Source organism: Protomyctophum parallelum (assembly GCF_964188405.1).
Source record: "Protomyctophum parallelum genome assembly, chromosome: 14".
Lineage (NCBI taxonomy): Eukaryota > Metazoa > Chordata > Actinopteri > Myctophiformes > Myctophidae > Protomyctophum > Protomyctophum parallelum.
Window position 1 is genome coordinate 27,380,076 of NC_139709.1, and position 20,406 is coordinate 27,400,481.

At 42.4% G+C, this 20,406-nt stretch overlaps 1 protein-coding gene across 2 annotated transcripts in view; it reads right to left on the reverse strand.

The window, feature by feature from the left end:
• Window positions 1-1,630: 1,630 nt before the first annotated feature.
• Window positions 1,631-20,406, reverse strand: part of bcl2b (BCL2 apoptosis regulator b) — a 33,575-nt gene continuing 14,799 nt past the window's right edge. For both annotated transcript variants that reach the window (XM_083782395.1, XM_083782396.1), the window contains exon 2: window positions 1,631-6,556. In XM_083782395.1, the coding sequence (XP_083638521.1) occupies window positions 6,419-6,556 (138 nt within the window). In that variant the 3' untranslated portion in view covers window positions 1,631-6,418. The remainder of the gene's footprint in view (window positions 6,557-20,406) is intronic.

Below are 20,406 nucleotides of genomic sequence, written 5' to 3' on the forward strand. Positions count from 1 at the left end.
GGACATTCCGTTCGTGATTTATGGCATTTTTTGTGATATAGGCCCCTCCTACTAACTTCGGAAGACGATTACGGCCGAACGATACGCACTTTCAAAATTCTGCAGTTCAGTTTTAATTGGATGGGTCCAGAGATCACGTGTGCCGATTTCTGTGAGATTTGGACAAAATCTGTAGGAGGAAAAGCAAAAAGTGTGTTTTGGACAAAATTCAAAATGGCGGAAAATCTATCATGGCGGAAATGGGCGTGGCCTATATGGGGAGATGCGTCATGACCCAAGGAATCCAGGGAAAAAATATTTTTTATTTTACGACCTATGGTTCAAGAGTTATAAGCCAAAAGGTAAAGTGGGCTGTTATAGCGCCACCATGAGGCCGACCGATAAAATTTTAAGGTTAAATAATTTTAGGGATAATGTGGAATTATCCCTAAAAGTTTTGTAACTATAGTGATTACAGTCTCCGAGGAACAAATACTTGAATGTGAATTTTTGCCTTTTCCCATTCATGTCAATGGGGAAATTTAATTCACTAATAAATTCATATCAATTAAACTATACAACATTTCTCTTAACAAAATACAAGCACACGATTCCCGATTTTTCCGGTCAATTTGACATATGGCTCAAGTGCGTACAGCGTACAGTGTGGGAGGTATAAAGCGTCAAAATAAAGACTACTCCAGTGAAATAATAAAGTGTCACAGTTACAAGAGTCTGGTTGCCCATTCGGGCAACCACACTAATGAGAAGCCAAACTATGAGGAATCTCAGAGAGCTCAGTGGCTCCCAGTGTTAAGGCAATGTGTCTGTGAGCCAGAGGTTGTGAGTTCAAACCCAGCTGAGATCTGTATACTTTCACTCTTGAGCATGTTTTGGAGAAGAACACTGGAAAGAGATGGAAAGTTGAGGAGGTCCTGAGTCAAAGAGCATGGGGGCTGTCTGAGTAAAGACACTGTCTATCTATGTGAACAACAGGTCATGTGCTGTAGACGTAGAGTACAGTAGCTGTATAGAAACTCCATTCATACTTTTTATAATTCAGCTTACTGTGGAGACACATGCTGGAGTTATTTAACTTGAACGCCCAATGCATTCTCAAAGGCAATAGCACAAACTTTGGCATGCTAGTAGTCCTACAGTACATATACTTATCTAGAAATCCCATTCAAGGCCCTGGCCATGGCTCAGTGGTCCAGGCACCTTGGCTGGCAATCTAGCCTGGCAGTGTGCCATGGGTGCAACTCCCGATCCTGACGGCCTTTACTGCAATCTTTGTCAATTCAAAGATTAATTTTCCACAGTAATATGTGTCCACAGTAAGATGAACATTTTAAAGTTTGAATGGTATTTCTAGGTATAAGTATTTAAGACTATAGTTAGCGTGCCAAAGTTTGTACTTTCTTCTCCTTTAAATGGTCATTGCCATTGACAATTCATTGGGCACTTAAAGTTAAATATTATAAAAACTACAAATTATTTCAAAGTAAATCTCAACCATTCATGTCCACAGTAAGGTTGAAATATTAAACTATGAATCAAGGTTATAGGCATTACAGTATGAATTAAGGAACAGCATGGTGCCAAAGTTTTCAGATGTAAGTTTTTAATATCTCAAAAACTACAAAACATTTCAAAGTACAAAAGGTTTCAACAAGCCTGTGTGTCCACAGTCTACCCACATTATAGCTGCACCTCCTCCAGGTATTCTGCACAGGACCCAAGCTCAGATCAGACTCCCTGTGCCCCAAGGATGATACTGTTAACAGAGTTAGGCTTGACCAAGTCCTGTTTAGGAAGAAACGTTTCTTGAATACATAGAACAGTGGTTCCCAAAGTGGGGTCCGGGGACCCCCAGGGGTCCTTGAGGGAGTTCCATGGGGTCCCCAGCTAAATGATAGTTTAGAACCAAATGGACCCTTATGGGTCTGTAACTCTGCGAGTATACAAATTGAACCAACGGGTCCATTTAGTTCCAATTGTACACTCCGAGTTAAATTAACATTGATTTTACAATATACATTGGGGGTTCCAGAGATAGAAATGCCATTAAATGGGGGTCCGTAGATGTCAAACTTGGGGTCCTTGAAATTTAACGGGTTGATAATCTGTGCTAGAGCTGTAAAAAGCTTCCCTTATGGGAGTCCCTGTCATATCTTTTCAAATGGGGGGTCCACGGGCAAATAAATGAGTGCCAATTTGGGGGTGACATTGACATGAAAAGGTTTGGGAACCACTAACCTCAAGGAGACCCCTATGGGTCCATTCAAAAATATGTAAAATAAAGCATACATTGGTAGCCTAGGAATACCTATTATTTAATTGAAAATACATTTACAATATTGTGAGTCCTGCTAATTTTGTATTATCAACATAAGTTTAAAAGCTACCAAAAGTTTTTTCTGTACAAATGGAAGCACATACAGCCTGTATAGCCACTAGCCAGGCTTCAGTTTGAAAACGTCTGCATGCAGCCATAGGCAGCAACCACAAGGTGACACTATAACACACTTTTCAGGGTTAGACACATCAACACATTCTACTATACCCAGTACTGTATATACACTGTAGGACAGGTATCCAATTGATATAGCCTACCAAGTACAAGGGTAATAGATCATTAGCCTCTCGTTCTTAAAATTGGATCTTCAGCTTCCACTTAAAATTCTGAAATTGTTACAGTGGAATAGGATGTTTTTTATGCATTAATGTTGACTAAATGAGATGGTGATGGATCACATGGACTTCCAAATGAGGGGTAAAACCAGACTAGACTTACTCCAGACAATCTGCTTTGATCTCTCAATCTCCCATGTGATATCCAGCACTGGGAACGTCTCCTCTACACCTTGTAGGCCTAAAGAAGAGGGGCTTTAGTAGATCACTGAGCTTTTGGACAGCGCTCTCTCTCTCTGTCTCTCTCACACACCGGACAGTCTTTTGAAAGTCTTGGGGTTGATTTAAAATTCTCCTTCTTCAGAGCGTGTCATGCATTTTATATGCATGGAGGGTGAGAGAGAGCAAATTTCAGGGGGCTCCAGCCCAAATTAACTATACTCTATGTTAGTCTCCTCAGGGGGACTACATCCCCTCACATGAGGCCTTTCTCTATTCCCTCATTCTCGCTCTCTCTTTCAACATTAGTTTTACTGCATCATGCATCATCATTTTAACAAATTCTGTGGAGCGCCACTGCCTTTGAAGACCAGTGTGATGAGAAAAGAAGCAGAAACCTGGCCTCGGGGCATTTGATTCTTTCACTCGTCGCGTTTAGCTGCATATGGAGGCAGAGGAGGCGAGCAGACAAGTGCAGTGTTTGGGGACAGCTTTGAAGTGTGATGGGGTGCGGCTGCACTGTTTCTGCACGGCCCTTCAGAACGAGTGTGTGTACTGCAGACTGCCATGTTGACACAGTCAGCTCTACAAAGGACTGGCTAGACAACTCCAAACTGACACAGGAGTGCTACTGAGATTCAGTTCTGTTCCTAAAATCCTCCAATTCTCCATCCCTCCCTCCCTCAAAGCACCTTTTCTCTCAGACACGAACACAACACACACACATACACACCATGTTGTGTTGATGATTATGACAGCAGAGAAACCTGGGCTCAGATTGTTTGAGAAATCTGGTTTATTAGGAACAATATTGATCCCGCTAGCTTATTGTGGATATAGCAGTAAACAACAGAAACACAATCCACTTGTTAAGTGCTACAAGTTTGATATTATAGACATAAAACAGTACACTACAGCAACCATAGTGCCTACATTCATATTATGCACAGAAGAGAATATGAAAATGACTGTATTGCTGTTACACTGTTATTCCCATCCATAAATTAACAGCTGTATATATATATGTCCTTTGCGAACACATGTGGGATATCACACACCGTGTGTCATTAGTGTAGCTGATTAAGGGAATCAACAGGTAAGGTTTCAGTCTGGCAGGTCTATATTTTACAGGTAAGTGCTGTATATCAATGGCGCACAAGCTGACAAAAGGTTACACTACACCAAGCAGGTCAGTATATTCTACATGACAAACCCTTTACAGAGAGGTTACAAAATCTCACTCAAAAGTCTTTCACAGAAAGTGAAAGTGAAGTTACAAGTATTCTCTTTTATTATTATTGTTACTATTATTAAAAAAAAGAAAAAAAAGATTAATACAAGTTAACTTTGGTTTCCAGCTTTCTAGAACTATACTGTAACTTTGTGGCAGTTTAAGCTGTAAGTGAAAATTAAAAATCAGGACTTGATAGTACAGCAGCCTTAATATAGCTGATTAATACAACAGAAATTCACCTTTCAACATGATTTCTTCTTGATACGATAGCAGCCAGAAAATAGTATAGTTACAGTGTGAATCCATGAACATTTTGTGTGATTGTTGTTAAAACTCTGGTACCTCTCAATAAATAGAAAATGTAACTCCTTTGTTGTTATTTGTAATGTTCTACCCAATTCTAATATAAATATGGTAATGGTTATAGATATATAGCAGGTATTATTTGAGTGAGGACAATATTTTCCACTGACGCAACAAAGAAGTTTAAGATTTTCAATGAGAGAGAGAGCGAGAAAGAAAATGCTATATAGGCTAATGCATTGGGGGAAAAATGCATTATAGCCTAAGCCTTTCAGAAATTTCTGTCAAACAGTAATGCAAGACAAACATCAATAAAATTGTCTGAAAATAATAAATCAATGTTGCCTTTGCAGAATGGATGTATTGCAGCTGGGGGACAACAAGGGACATCTCAGATTCCAACTCAACAGTACACAGTATGCAAGGCTGCAAATAGACCATTGACTGACAATATGAAATCTGTGTGTGCGTTAGTATTCGGTCTACTACACTAACCTGCTGCTACAGAGATCCATGCTAGGATTTGCTACCCATGAGAACATGGTCTTTTGTCAGTGTGGATTCTAACATTACTAATAGTCTGTGCTGTGGGGCCCCTTTGTCCCCTCAGAGTCAGACCAGCAACAGCTGGAGGACACATGTTTAAAGGGGTTTGGCAGAATGGCAGTTCAGTTCTGACTCTGAAACACGGGTGAGGCCAAACAGTATATCCAGGCAGAGACTGTGTGAAAGAACGACAGGGCAAAATTTTTTTAACAGAGGTAGAAAATTGAAAAGCTGTTGTTGGGAAAAAGGGGGAAAAAAAGAGGGGGGGGAAAAACAGTGGAAATGCTGTCATCAGGTGCTGTTCCAAGTCCGATTATACTTGCGTACTGTATTCATCTCCAGATGAAGAATTTTAACAGAGGCTGTGTGTGAGGCCTGAGGGTTGTGTGTATTGTAAGGGCTTTAGAAAGCCTGAGGAATCCACGCCATGGGATTGTCCATTCATGCCACCCACTGTCTTCTTTTCCTGCAATACCATAATATGCAATCATTTATTTTTCAGGCATCTCACATGTAGTAGTAACATTCTTCACCCCATCGGTAAGAACATAATGTCTGGGCCACCCTTTGTGCTCCTCACTCTGTCAAAATACCTTTCCACCTCTGCCTTTGCTATGGCAAACCTGCATGGGTGCTGTGGTTTGGTGTACCATGAAAAAAAAAAAGACGACAAAAAAGCCCTGACAGTCAGGGAGAGTTAAAAAAAAAAAACTCTGCAGAGCAAACTCAGTCAAGCTCAGTCTACCAACACTCGCTCATGGAAAGCATAATGCTGCAGTGTGCTGCCTGCAAGTTCACTGTATCTGCTCTTGGTATTATTTTGAGGAGTGAGAGCAGTAGAAACACACCAGGCCGGCCGTTTCCATTATACATTCTGAGCAGCTGTTGTGCGGAGGAAGTCCTTTGAAGGATGGCTGGAGGGGGGTAACCGGAGTCCACAGTTCAAACAGGGTTCTTCACCCCAACAAGCAGGGGTGGGTGGGGCGGCGTGTATGCGGGCGGCCTCTGTGTGCTGTGGTAGCACTCATTGCGCTCTAATTATCAAGTCTTCCATGAGAGGTCCAGGAGGAGCTTACTTTCTTTAGCCATACCGACACATGCAAACGTCTACTACACTAAACACTCGAGGTTCATGCTACAACTAGTACAGAAGCAGGCAGAACAAAACAAAGACATTACCTGTCCTTGAACCCTCCTTTTTTTCATCCGAGTCCTGCATTGTCCTCAACTTTGTGTGATTACATTTAAGCTGCATTCTTTCTCGACTTTATTTGCACTGTGCGGGCAGCGAATTGATTTCTTACGGTTTTGATTTGTGCCTTTGTTTTGAAATGGAGGGGAGTTCATAGAGTTCACAGGAGTCAGCTTTGAAGAGAGGCAGGTTTTCCGGATATGCGGGAGAGTGTCTCTGAGGAGGCAGAAGCGTCTTTGAAAGGAGAGAGGAGGAAGTAAAAAGGGCGCAGGGAGACAGGAGATAAATGAAGTCCGATAAAAGGATCTCATTCACTTTTGTGTAAGGTATGCTCCGATGGTGAGGCTAGCTGCACCAAGAGCAGCCAGGCCGAAGACCGTCTTAATGGAGGGCCAGGAACAACTGAAGACCGAGTCCCTCTGTCTGTCATACAGCTCCACGAATGCCTCCTGGAAGACAGCAAGAAAAAAAGAAAGATATTTTAATTACGTATATGAAATAATTTGTTAAGTAGAAAAGTTAAAAATAACACTGAATTTATCTGTGTATGCATGTGTTCAAAGATCGTTTTTTATTGTTTCCAGAAAAAGAAAGAGGGGGAGAGAATGAATAATAAAAGAATCACACCTGTGTGAACCGAGTGCTCATGACAACATACAGGTACACAGACATTGCTGGTTGCACCACTCAAAAATAGAGACAGCAAGGTATCTATATTTACACATGGCATTATCTACATGAGGTTTAGGAATACGGTGCGTGAGCATAGCAGCTGGGATATACTGTTCATGACATTAGTGCAATAAGAGTATCAGTGCGTTGTACATGAGATTAAGGTGCAGAGTATCAGCAAGTGTCAAGTTCACCATCTCCACTACCGTCTGTGAGAGAGAGAGGCACGCACACGCACACACACACACACACACACACACACACACACACACACAGTATTCTATATACTGTACATAGCAACAAGAATCCCATTAAGGCTGAGATTCAACAGAACAGTCAGTCCCATAACACTTGTCATTCAACAAACCCGGGTTTGAATTGGCATGTTGAGGGGTGCTGCAGGATATTCTTCTAGACATAAATATATTAATGCCACATACACATACTGTACTAAAAAAAGGAACGCTATCCAACAACCATGCATGGTACAAATTGATTACGTGTGTGTGTGTTGCACGATTCTTGCTCAAATGTGAATCTCAATTTTTAGACAGCCAACTAGATTCTTCACAAAATGAGATTGGATAGGTGTCTGAATCTAGATCTCAATATCTTTTTTTTATTCATTGTGCAGCGTGTGTGTGTATTTATGGTTCCTATAGCAAACACAATGGATATCTCTCACATGGTGAAATAGACATCCGCATGCAAACCTTGACAGCAGGAACAGCTGGCCAGGAAGCAACGATACTACGACCTCCTCGCACAAGCACGCACATGCGCATGCACACACGCACGCATGCATGCACACACGCACGCACACTCCATAATCATACTGTTCAAATGAGAACAGCATTCTGGCTTACAAAGAGGTGCAGGGAAGGAAGATCCAGAGAATAAACTCAAAATCTAAATGTTACACTTCCATTGTGCGACCACATCGCTTGCTGACAAATAAGGCATCGAGTCATGATTAAAAAAAAAAGAATTAGTCAAACATCTGTTATCTTTGTATGACAAAGTATAATTTATGTTTTATCCTGACCTGTAGTCTTTTCCCCTTTGTCATGGAGATAATCACATTAGTGGTGTAACGCTATAGATTTGAGTTCCTGTGATGCTAGCACCTAAGCTGTAACCAGACACATCTGTGAACAACGTTGAATTGTTAAGTTTAATTCACTGCAGTGTTATTGTGCCGGCTCTCCTGGGAGCGTGTCTATTTTTATTAGTCTCTCAATTTAATTCAAGGTCAAATTTACGTACCCTAATTATGTTGCATATAATTTCCCGCATATACGTTTATTTGCCCTTGGGCGGTAAAAGAAAAACTAGGTCAATATCCTTTATTTAAGATGTGTCACATTTCATTGTAGAATACGTTTCATTAATAGTGTCATATACCATAGCAAATGCCTCAGAGTTGAGCTGGCCGTCAGTGGGCGATAAGACTTGAAACAAGATTTACGATTATGTCAAACCTTTGCCTCAATTACAATTAACAATTATTTTTTAAAGCAGGTCAAATAGCAGCTCTACCATAGTACCATAGCTCACAAGTCACAACGTGTCGCATCACAAGCTTATAGATTGGAAATTTTCACTATTTGTGTACACCACCATTGTACAATGAAGCATAATACAGGGTTAAGTGGTTAATTAATAAGACTAATCGATTAGGTTGAAAAAAAATGACAAGTCTCTTATCGCTCTATATCGGTTTCGATTAATTACCCAGCCCTATACCTCAGAGAGGATGACCAAAAAAGGGATCGTCTATTCCACAGTACTGCAAAAGAGGGGGGGAAAAAGACAAAAAGTATTTCCTGCCTCCGTCTCCTCCTCCCTTCCTTTCCCGTGGCATTCCTGAGGCTGGGGGCTGTGTGACACACACACACACACACACACACACACACACACACACACACAGGAAGGATCAGCACTTTATTCCCAGTTCAGGCCCTCTGGCATCAAAAGGCACTGTGGTAGTCTGCAGGATCCAGTCAGCAACATCTTTATCCAGCAGGCATTCTGTTCCCAACAGTCAAACCTTTTAATTAGCCCCCGATTGAAACGTGTTGAATGGTGTGCAAGTGGGAGAGCCAAAAATTTGGATTGCTTATTACAGAAGGCATGTAGTGGTACCCATGATAGCTCCCTCCTTTTCAGTTATATTAATAGTATAAAAGCAGCATTCAGGTATTAATTAGGGAACATGTGGCCCAGTGCGACCTCCAGCTGTGAGGAATGTGTTCACAGTAGGTCTCCTCTGGCCACAAAACACAGCCTCCCACTCTTTTTTTCCCACCTACAGCAGACAAAAAAAGAAAGGAGAAAAAAAAGAAAAGAAAAACAGTTTGCTGAGGCAACAACAGCAGCCAACAACTGGGTCCCACACAGCGTGCGCATGTGACCGACCAGCATAATGGTGCGACAAAGGGCAAGCTCGTGAAGAGTGCCCTCAACGTGTCCCTGAAAGCCATGGGCATAGGTTATCATCCGAGACAGTGAAAGTCATAAAAGAGGGCTCTCCAATTACAGTAAGTATTACTTTGACAAGGCAAAATGATGACGAGTGTTGAAAATTCTCCGTGTTAATTTGTCCATTTGTAACTCAGAGAGTGTATAAATGTTTGGTCACATTTTGCAAGTCTGGACAGACATTGAGCAGCAGTCATACCAGCAGGGTTTGCTGGGAAACAGGGGAGGGGGGTCAGGTGGATATCATGAGACTGAGGCATGCTGCTGTCAGGCTCCACTTCATCTCCCAGGACTTTCTCACCCACACACCACTGAGCAGCCCTGCCATGACCATGTGAGCTCTGTGGAAAAACAACTTCAGCCCCCCCCGCCCCCCAACTCTCTCTCTATGTCTCTTTCTCCGTCTCTCTTTTTCTCTCTCTCTCTCATTTAGCATGACTCTACTGTACCATCCAGCTCTGCTCAATTGGAGCACAATAGAAAAAGAAGAACATAGAAAGAATATTCAGCACACACTATTTAAGTGTTTTTTGAGTAAACACGAAGCGATGACCCAAGCAGAAAGAGATGGAACTATGGACTTAATCGTACCAACAAAAATAGTTACAATTAGGGATGTCCCGATCGCAATTTGTTTTGCTCCTTATCTGATTCCGATTATTTGATTTTGAGTATCTGCCGATCACGATCCGACTTTATTTTTTTTAGAACACTTATGCCATATCACAATATCCAAAATCACAGACAATATCCAGTCTAATATCATGATATGGATATATGGTCCCGATTATGGTCCCGATATCGCCCACGATTTCTGATCACGTGGTCGGTATACGGGACATGGAAAGAAGGAATCCCATCTTTGCCCTTCGGCGGACCATCTGCTATTAGCAGCAGGTGAGGGACTAACGAGTCAAACCAAGGTTACACTGTTCAACAGTACCCATATTGCCGCCTGACTGTTCCGTGCCGCTTCGTAGATCAATGCCTTTTAAAAAAGGTCACGGCAGCCCCATAGAGAAGCCAAGAGAGTCCGATGGGAAAATCCCCGCTACCATTGTAGGCCGGTTTACCAAATCCCCGTCCTTCGTTCTCATAACTAGCACACACAATGAGTCCCTTGGAGACAGCCACACATGCTGGAGGCTCTGTAAGGAAAACGCACTCACACTGGAGGATCCCTGCGCTTGGCCATGGGGTGGCAACTTGTTGTAACCGAGTGCCATGGTTACCGAGTGCAGGTTTCACACATGATTTGCTTTTCCCACCCAACAAGAATCTCACCGTCTGTGACCTCCGATTTGTTTTTCACATGATTTAGACCTCGAAGGGGTTACGTCTCGCCTTCTTCCTCATGTCAGACACAGACGTTTTCACGCCCATGGAGAAGCCTGATCATGTCATAGGGAAACAGGAAATTCCAGGCATTTGCCAATTCCTCTGGGGTATCCCCTTATCACCATTGAGATGATCCGTTGTCTTATGTAGAAGATAATGAGCCATCTTGTGCGCTTGACTAGCCAACACGATTAGAAACCCCAGCTACACTTTATCCAAAACAGGAAAAAATATACAATATTAACCAGTCAGCTCTGTTTCTGGACATTTCTGTGGGCAATTACAGCCAACCACGTAGTTTTCTTCTGAATGAGGATGGAAAGGAGAAAGGGATGTGGGTTAAAGTTCAATCTGTAATTAAAGTCCCTGTTGTGGCTTCAATGCTATATATTCAGTGCTTATCCCAGCTGTTTGTTTGGTAAGTGTACATCATACAAAAGCACTTTCTATACTGTATGCACTGCCTCACCTCTCGCCACTTTGGTTTTCTAATGAGGTTCTTGCAGACTCCTCCAAAGCTAATTAAACTCAAACAAAACTCCCACTTAAGAAGCATATTATGGAGGTTAGGGGCAGGGGAATAGGAGATAACAAACAAGAATGGGAAGGCATTAGTAATTCCCATTGTGAAGGATTGCTTTTGATCAACAAATATTGTACACTGCAAAAGTGTGAGTGTTCATTTAAGTCTGGCATAAATGGACCCTTCATTCAGGTACATGAGTTGCAAATAGATCAATTAACACTGAGAATTCTACTGTGTGTAGTATACTAGTGCATGGGACAGAAAATATATTCTTCCTCTTGCTTCAGCCTTATAAACAGACGTGAAGCTATACATACTTAGCATGCTCTCCAGACACAATGTGTAACAGCCAGGACAGGAGCAGACCTTGCGTCTGGCAACAAGGTCGCATCCGATCGATTTCTCTGGAGTGTCATCCATCGACCAGCACGGAAAACAGAAAGAAAGAGAAAAATAAAACGATGACAGTGGAGTTTGTAGTGTATTACCCAGAGAATCCCCAGTGTCAGCACAGATCAACACTGAACCTATGCGCTAAGGACATGGAACTACATGTGGACTATACTGTGACAAACGCCCATACTGTAGTTAGGAGTGGACCATAGGCCTCAGCCTTGCACAAATCTAGCGTAGCGTAGATGTTACTCAATTATTTTACGGTGTACCTGAGGTTACAATCAAAATACTACTTTGACATGTGATGCAGCAAAAACTCCCCTATTCCGGGCATGTCATAATAAACAAACTTTCGGCCTCAAATACCTTGGTGAACGTTTGCCAATCTACAAGCATGAAGATCGGCTAATGAAGCCTAATGCCTTGTAGAGATGTTTTTAGATGGAGAAAAGTATAGACCCCTGGTCTGGAGGTTTATAGGGTTTAAGTGGGTAAAGAGTAATATTGATTAAATATATGTCATAGACAGCAGAATGGTTTGGCGATGTCAACAAAGACAGTATTAGGCACAATTAAGGTTTAGTGTCTGGTCTCAGAAGTTGCTTTTAAGAAATGGTCAATATAGCCAAGTAGGCCTGATAGATACAAAAATCGAAATTTCATCCAGATGATAGGGAAACAAATTTGGTTATTAGATCATGGTTATTGAATGACAGAAACAGTAATGCAAAATAAAGAGCAGAAACTACTTCCTGGCGTGAGACAACAAAGGGAAGCGGAGAAACAGTCACTAAAATTACTAACAGACCTATGTTTTGAACTGCACTGTCATCGATGAGACTTACTTGTCAAACTTGGCATACACCATTTTCAGTAGACAATCATAACATTGGACACTAGTATGGAAAATGTCTTCAGGGGACACTACCTTTAAGGCTCATAAATATTCAAATACGTGTCGGCAGCAGCATTGATGTTTACAAAACAGTGCGCTCTCCCACGGGACTGTGCCTACTCCACTGGAACATGCAACGTGATAGCCTGTAAATCACCCTCACCTCTCATGATATTCCACCTTCTTTATTGTCTCCATTATTCATTGTCTATAAACCGGTAGATAAATGAGAATTGTATAGTTTACACATGAGACTTTGGTTTCATTAGAGATTAATTACGTTTCCATGAACTTGGATGCATGCTCCGCTCTGGGTTAAGACATCTCATTGTGTGTGTGACGACGTCAAGAGGCAAGAGGGCTTTGGAAACATTTGGAATGGGATTGAGGAAAACACAACTCTTCTGCACTGACCTTGGGAATTGCCTGTGTTTTGGATTCTTGCTGGTCCTTTGTGATCAAGCGAGCCTATTGATTCCACTCAGCGGCTTTGATCCAAGATGAAACAAAGACCAAGGTGACCTTACTGGCCCATAGGGTGTGGGGGTGCAGACAGCATCTCCCTTTTCTGTTATTTACCTTTCTACCTGCTCTGTCCTGTCACCGTTCGGTTAAAGGCACCTAACCGAATCTCCAAGCATTCTGTATGATTCACAAGCAGACATACTGAATACAGGGCAAAGACACATCAAAGCAGGAGTGAAACCACAGACATGAATAGCCATGGCAGATGATTCTTTGTTTGTTCTACATTTGCACTTTGAGTACTGTATTATGAATTGAATGCCAGGTAAATGCCAAAAATGTGGAAAAAGTAATGCAGGCAATAACTCTCTCTCATTGTTCAGCCACGTTGTAGCCGGTCTACAACAGTCCTCCAGGGGTCCATCCTCGGCCCCCTCATTTTCTCCCTGTACACATACATCTTATTCTTAACTGAAAATAGCAAATCTACAATCTCTCAACAAGTCAAGTTGTGACAGGTTGTAAGCTTGTAGATCGGCTATGTTCTGCAAATGTTCCGCCATTTGCATAATGTTTGCCTATTATTATGACATACCCTGAATAGGAATGCTAAGTTTCAAGTGGTTAAATATTGTTAACCATTCCTGCAACTTGTTGGAAATTAATTAATGTCTCCCAGTGTAACCATTAAAACAATCTCCATACAACACAATCAGCAACAAAAGTGACTGGTTACAATAGTTCCCTCAAATAAACACAATGCAACAAAAAGGGGATGTCTGCATGGTCAGAGGATGTCTCCATTGAGTTTATCCGGTCTTCAGTGGAGGAGGAAGTGACAGAATAAAGCAGAACAGAATGCAGAATGACTGCTGTGCTCTAAAAATATCAACAGGCATCGTCCCAGGTCCTGGATCAGGGCCGGCCAATCTAATAAAGCCACTCTCATCTCCGCAGCTCAGTCCATTTAAAAAGGCCACTGATGACGTGCAAGAGGACAGGAGAAAATGGAAAAGTGTTGCTGAGTCATTATTCACACTTGGGAGGTAAGTGGTTCAGTTGGTTAGTGTGTATGTGAACGTCTGTTGGGGTGCATTAGAGCAAGATTGAGTGGCTTTCAGGTAAAAAGACAGGATGTCTGCCACTATGGTCTCTCCCAGCCCCAGGATGCCTTCCAAGAACCACAATCTGCTGAAGTGAGTAAGTGATGTGTGGCGTGGATTCAGCAATCATAACTCCATGGGAACCAATAAGCAGCAACAATGCAAAACTACCAACCAAATCAAAACCAAACTATGTTCCTCTTGCCGGGAGAGACAACCCTGGGAAAGGTTCCAGTCTGAATAGTTTGGGATAATTATTCACTCACAGAAATGCGAAGGCACTCTTGTTACGAGCCACTTAGTAAATAGAAAGTGGTACGCGTGGCATTTAAAGCACGCATAAGCACTACATGGAAAAAAAGAGGGGAAAATATATCACTTTGATTATCGCCCTGTGGTCTGGGATTACACATTACAAACCAAGATAAAGCATTCCGGTGTTCTGGGTCACATTGCCTAATGGTGCGCTATATCAGACTGAAATCAGCCTTGGGTTGTTGTAATGCAGGAACTACTGTCTAACGAGGAAGGGAGGTATATTGACAAAACACAGAGTACTGATAGAGCGTAAGAGCTCCTGCATAGCCAAGCAACGCTGCGCCTGTAGATAGAATGTTGTGATACAGAGTCGTGGTGGACCGTGGGAACCAACTGTAGCTTCTCCTGTGACAAACATAGCCCATGGGAGAGGTTCATTTCCTGTGACGGGGGCACCACCACTCTTTCAAGCCCTAAAAGTCATATCCGTTGACCTCTAAACCTTCAGACCACACAACCCAACCATCTCAGCAGGCAACTCCCATAGAGTTGAAAATAAACTGAGTGATCTAAGTCCAGAGCCACTGGAGCTACTGTACTGTATTATATAGAGTAATGAAGGGGAGATATGGGAATAACATCTGTGGGCCCGCATTCACACTAATGACAGTTTCATACATGGTAGCAAATGGTCCTGCAGTTGCAAACTGATTCTGATCAGGCCAATATTGAAATATTTTCCTTTGTGTAAATATTGGGTTTTAGATGCGTTTGAAATATTGCAATTAATGTAAGAGGCTTTTCTTTTCTTTTCTTTTTTGTAAACGCATGAGGCCCTTTTTGTTCTCTGGCCATGTTGGATTACACAATCCTGGAAAAACATGGGGGGTTCTTTTCCAAAGGCAGTGGTGATTCTGTGATTGGTCACTTGCAGTGAAAGCCTTCAGTATTTGAGTTGCTATTACGTGACGTCACTTCCTGTGCCAGAGGCTGTGGAGATGACATCAGTGTCTGGTTTGAGGTTTCGCTGCGGTTGGGCCAGCTATGGTTAAATCATTTGAGCCGGTAACTAGGGAAGGACTAGAGGCACACTAATAGCATGAAGAAAAGGGTGGGGGAGCCAGGTTTACATTCTCTCCAAATCTCAGTCCAAGTTTCAGCAATTTCAAACAGCAACAAAAGCTTATGCAACCAACTAGTTGACTCACCAAAAGGGGGGGGACATTGTGATTCCACTTAATTCGCTGAAATTGTGACTCACCCTTATTAATTTATATGATGTAATTCTAAACACACAGACTGTCATGTCATCTAGTAGACAATTAATCGTGTCAGTGGAGGAGAAAGTATTAGAACATCAAAGCTACAGTAGACAGCCCCTACATCACACAGTCTCCCCTTTCATACAGGAGACGTCTTGTAAAGCAGGTCTCTGATGAAAGCCCGTCAGTTTTGGCAACAAGATAGTGGAGCAGTTTACGTGACTGGCGTACATGAGGCCCCCCGTTTCAGGTTCTGTGGAGTCCTCTGTGTGCCCATGTAAATGAGAAAGGCCACAGTCTGGAACAGGGTGCTGTGAACAGGACAGGCAGAGGATCTCAGATGTCCATTAATGTCAGTGAAAACAATAATCTGTGTGAGGGGCCTCTCCCTCAGGAACCTCTTTGAAGCCGAGGGGAGAGGAGCTGATGTACAATGTTCACTGAACTTTTTCCACTAGGTCACAGTCATGACAGTTCACATTTCGTACTCATTTCGTCTCATTTGCACCCTGTCCGTCCGTCCATCCATGAACAGCTAATCTCCAGCGGTAACATGTCATAGTTCCGACCTCCCATTAGTCCGACTGATTACCAACTATCCAAAACCCTAACCTTTAACCGCCCACGACCCACGTAGGTTGCTAACCCTTTTAAACGGCCACGTAGGTCAGACTAACGTGTTGGCCCGGTCGCTGCAAAACAAGTTTCCCTGGATGCCAAGGCAGAACCTCTGCCCCCAATCTTTCATGTCGGCCTGTTAGCACGCCACCATGAGGCAGAGTTTTGCAAAACACATTGTTATTACTCCTACAGATTCTTTCCAAACATCACACAAATTTGTATGAACATTCCCACTAGGCTGAGGAAGAAATGTCACACTTTTCACAATGGCCTATTATACCACCACCCGGAGGCCACAATAACCTACCTGACCTGTTCCCCAATTAGCACTTTTGTGTGTGTGTGACTGTGTTCATCTAAAAAGGTGATTCTCCACCAAAGAGACTATACTTAAGTTCATACTACTTCAAACTGCTTCAGACTGCTAGTCTGTTGTAGTCTTTTGGCATTAGTTGCTTTAAAAGGAGGCCGACAGCACATTGCAATTAGATGACACCTCCACACCACACCACACCAGAAGGCGAAATTAGCCTGCCAGCGTTGCTAGGTCTGCTTATTATAAGAGAGACTTTGGGCTTGTTTTCCTGTAAAGTAGCTTGTAAATTATTCATATTTGAGGGTTGCTTTAGTTTGGGTTTATTTCTGAAGTGTAGTTGCTTATTTGGGCTTGCTTTCAAGATTATTTTTGAAAATAGCTAATGTAATAGGGATAGGGCTCAAGTGGTGAAACCGGTTGCTTCTTTTTGGCTTGTTTTCATTAGACATGGTCACTTGTTTCACTCACAGAATCTGGCAACACCAGAGTCTTGTATCTGCACCAAAACAAAACACTTTTCACCAGCCCAGGGCTAATGACGGGCTTAGCCTGTCGGGCCCTAGCCTCTGTCCTGGCTTACTCATCTGCAAAGAGAAAAGCCTGGTCACAACCTAAGGCAGAGACACTATCTGCGGAAGTGTCGGGCCAGAACATTCGTCAGATGTCTTTCCCCCGGATATGATATTTTTTCGACTAATCACAACACTTCCGTATCATTCACGGAGATGTAAACAGATTTGTAAAGCGTCAACGTCATTTCCTTGAGCAGTACTTCCGCCCAAATCACGCAACTTACGGCCCAAAAAATGGCGACGTACCAACGATAAGTTGTCGGTAGTACACCCTATACAACTCCTTCCTCGGCCGAGGCGGGACGATATCGGCGCAGAGGAGAGTTGGCTTAAGTAACACTAGTACGTAACACTGAGGACTGGGCTGTGTTGTACAACACTTGCTTATTTTATTTGGGAAGAAATCACAAAAACCAAGAAAACAATGGCTTAAAACAAAAGGGGAAGAAAAACATGCAGGTAGAACTCAAGATGGTAGAAGGCTGAAGGCTGCAAGTGTGGAATGCGTAACAAAACGTCTCTGTCCTTCACGGAACATGAGGTCATGGTGAAACAGGGGGATGGGGGGGGACAACAATGAATCTTACCCAACTCGACTTCAGACCGAACGAGAACCTCCCCTGTCTGCCTGCCTGCCTTCCTCACAGGGAAGGGATGTACAGTGCTATACATTACTTGTATACTACAGTATATATATCCAGTACTTATACTCCATTACTTATAACAAACTTGTATACTTTTCATGGGTGATGTAACAAGAAATCCATTTGCGTAATACTCAAACAATCTCAGAAAGAATTAGCTGTGATGTTCTTTACCACGAAGAGTTCTCCCTCAGCACCCAACCCCCCCCCCCCCCCCCCCCCCCAGCCCCACCCTTTGCTTCTCTGCTTGGGAGTTCAGTGACCTCTCTCAGGCAACCAGCTGATTTTCATCCAGGCTGGGGGATAGGAATGAGAGGAATGCATTGATGTGTGGAAACAAACAACTGCGCTGTGTTGGGGAGAGAAGCCTGATATGAGAGGCATTTCAGCCTCAGATAACCAGGGTCTACAGCAGCCTAAATAAAGGCAAACTTGTCGTACGACCACATCGCTAGACGGAAACAAATGATTTTCAACTCAAGTCAGTTTGTTGAGCGATGCGGCTGTATGTCAAAGTGTAAAGTTCACTTTGACGAACTACAATAGACTGTACCCTTCCCAGAGACCACCGTGTTGTTGGGCTATACTTTTGTAACGGATGAAATCTTGCTTGTATTGGTGGAACTTGTTCCTTTCTTTGGTTAGACAAATCTGTGCCCATTGTGACTTGTCAGAAAAAGCCTTAGAAAGAACTATTTTTGTCAGTTGAGGGGAATGGGAGGCTCAGTCAGTGGCAGTGCTGGGTGACCTTTCCTGTCGAAGTGGAAACAAGCACACTAGCACAGTGTGCCACTTGAATGATAATGCCCATTGTCTGTTACACTGTAAACCCTGAGGTGTGGAAATGTGTGGAAAGCTAGTTGGGTGCTATTTATTTTTATACTTTTGGGGCATTATTCCAACAACTATCAGCGTATAAGGACAAATGGAAAATGCTATTAGAAGCATGGCCTATTGTCTGTTAGAGAGGCTGCATCAACATGTACCTGACTTGTTTGCTTAAGATTTGAATAGTCATTTTCCAGTGGAAAACATGTATCACTGTATAATAATGAGGTGAAGTGTCCCAAATATTATGTTGATGTTGATGCTTGGTAACACCCACGTGGATGTTGTGCAGTCAGCAGGCATGATCAGCTGAGAACCAGATGACTGTTATGTCAGATGACTTATGACGTTTTACTGATAACTTTTACTCTAAATGATGCAGGTTTTCTTCCATATATATATATATATACATACATTTCTATGGTATGAGCTTAACCTTCCACTAACTCCCTCTAATGATTATTAGTTTATATATCCATAGTACGACAGACAAATTGCAGAAAGGTAGAACTTCTATTTTCTGTGCACGACTCAGTCATACAACAAAGTAAATATCAGACATAAACCCCTATTAAGAGTGCATCATTGTAACATTGAGGCATTATTTATTTCCTCCTAATTCATCATTCTTTGGACTTTCAGGTTAGTATTGCAGCCAAACCTCTATGTTTTTGCCAAACATAGCCCTGGCAGCCTCGCGCAGGCGATGTTGCTTGCTAAAAACGACTGGCAGAGGATTCATTCCCAAGGGGACGAGCTGTGTGGTGTGGCAGGGCTCCTGTTTAGCCTGCAGTCCTGAGCTCTAATTACTTTGCCTCTTTGTAGATTCAGAAGGTCTCCCCTCCTTGCCTTCCCCATATCGCCCCTGTTGACTGCATCACCCTGATTAAAGTCACCTAAATCACATCCGCCATCATCTGTCCATTTCATCCGGACACTTTTTAACCCTCTTTGAAATTGGGAAACATGCTCAGTCAGTACACCCCTCGGATCCTTTGCAGAGAAGCGAAAAGTAGAGAGTGCACAGTACAAATTTTCTGTGTTCAATAGGAGTTAATTAAGCACAGAGGATCATCTGGTTCTCAAATGAACCTTTCCATTTCTAGAGTTCAATCAAACACTGAACATTTTACTGGACGTCATCTATTGGCCGAGTGGCTGCTCTAATAGGTTGAGAGGTAATGGAAAAGAAGTTCAATGAGTGGTGAAGGCCTACTTGTGAGTTGTATTTTCCACATCAACGATCAACAGAGAAGTCCAATGTTCTCTGGCAGCTTGTTCTACGACTACTTTGGTGAGACGATGTTCTAAAAAGCATGAATATGAAGCGGTTTCTTTTTGATGCTGGGTGACTTTTACAACACTCCTCACAAGCTAATGTAAGAAAACTTCCAAGAAGATAAACTTTATAGGTCTAATTTCCAAGTTGATTAACTTAGGTTTGTAGATGTAAACGCTGTCTAGACATGTCAAAGTGTTACATTCCCCTATAAAGAAAAATGCTGTCTCTCTTGTAACTGGATTCAGGGATCATAAACATTTTTCTTTGAAAATGCTGTCTCTCTTGTAACTGGATTCAGGGATCATAAACATTTCTCTTTGACACAAGTCACAAACCCCCAACTTCTGCATCATAGAATACAGAATTACAGATGCCTAATTACTCCATTGTCAAAAAGGACAAGAAAATACTCAAGAAAAAGGGGATTCACTGTCAGTTGTTTACTTTCCATTCTTTTACTTTTCTTTGAACCATGTGTCACTATTTGAAGTTATGACAGCCCAGCAACCAATTAAAAAGGCAACGCTTTCTTGGTAGGCCTATAAGAAATTCAACATGGAAGAACAACGATTCTGTACAGGTATAGGGCCAGGATATAAATGCTGGTGCACCGAGAAGCAGAGGTTACCCGCGATTACGT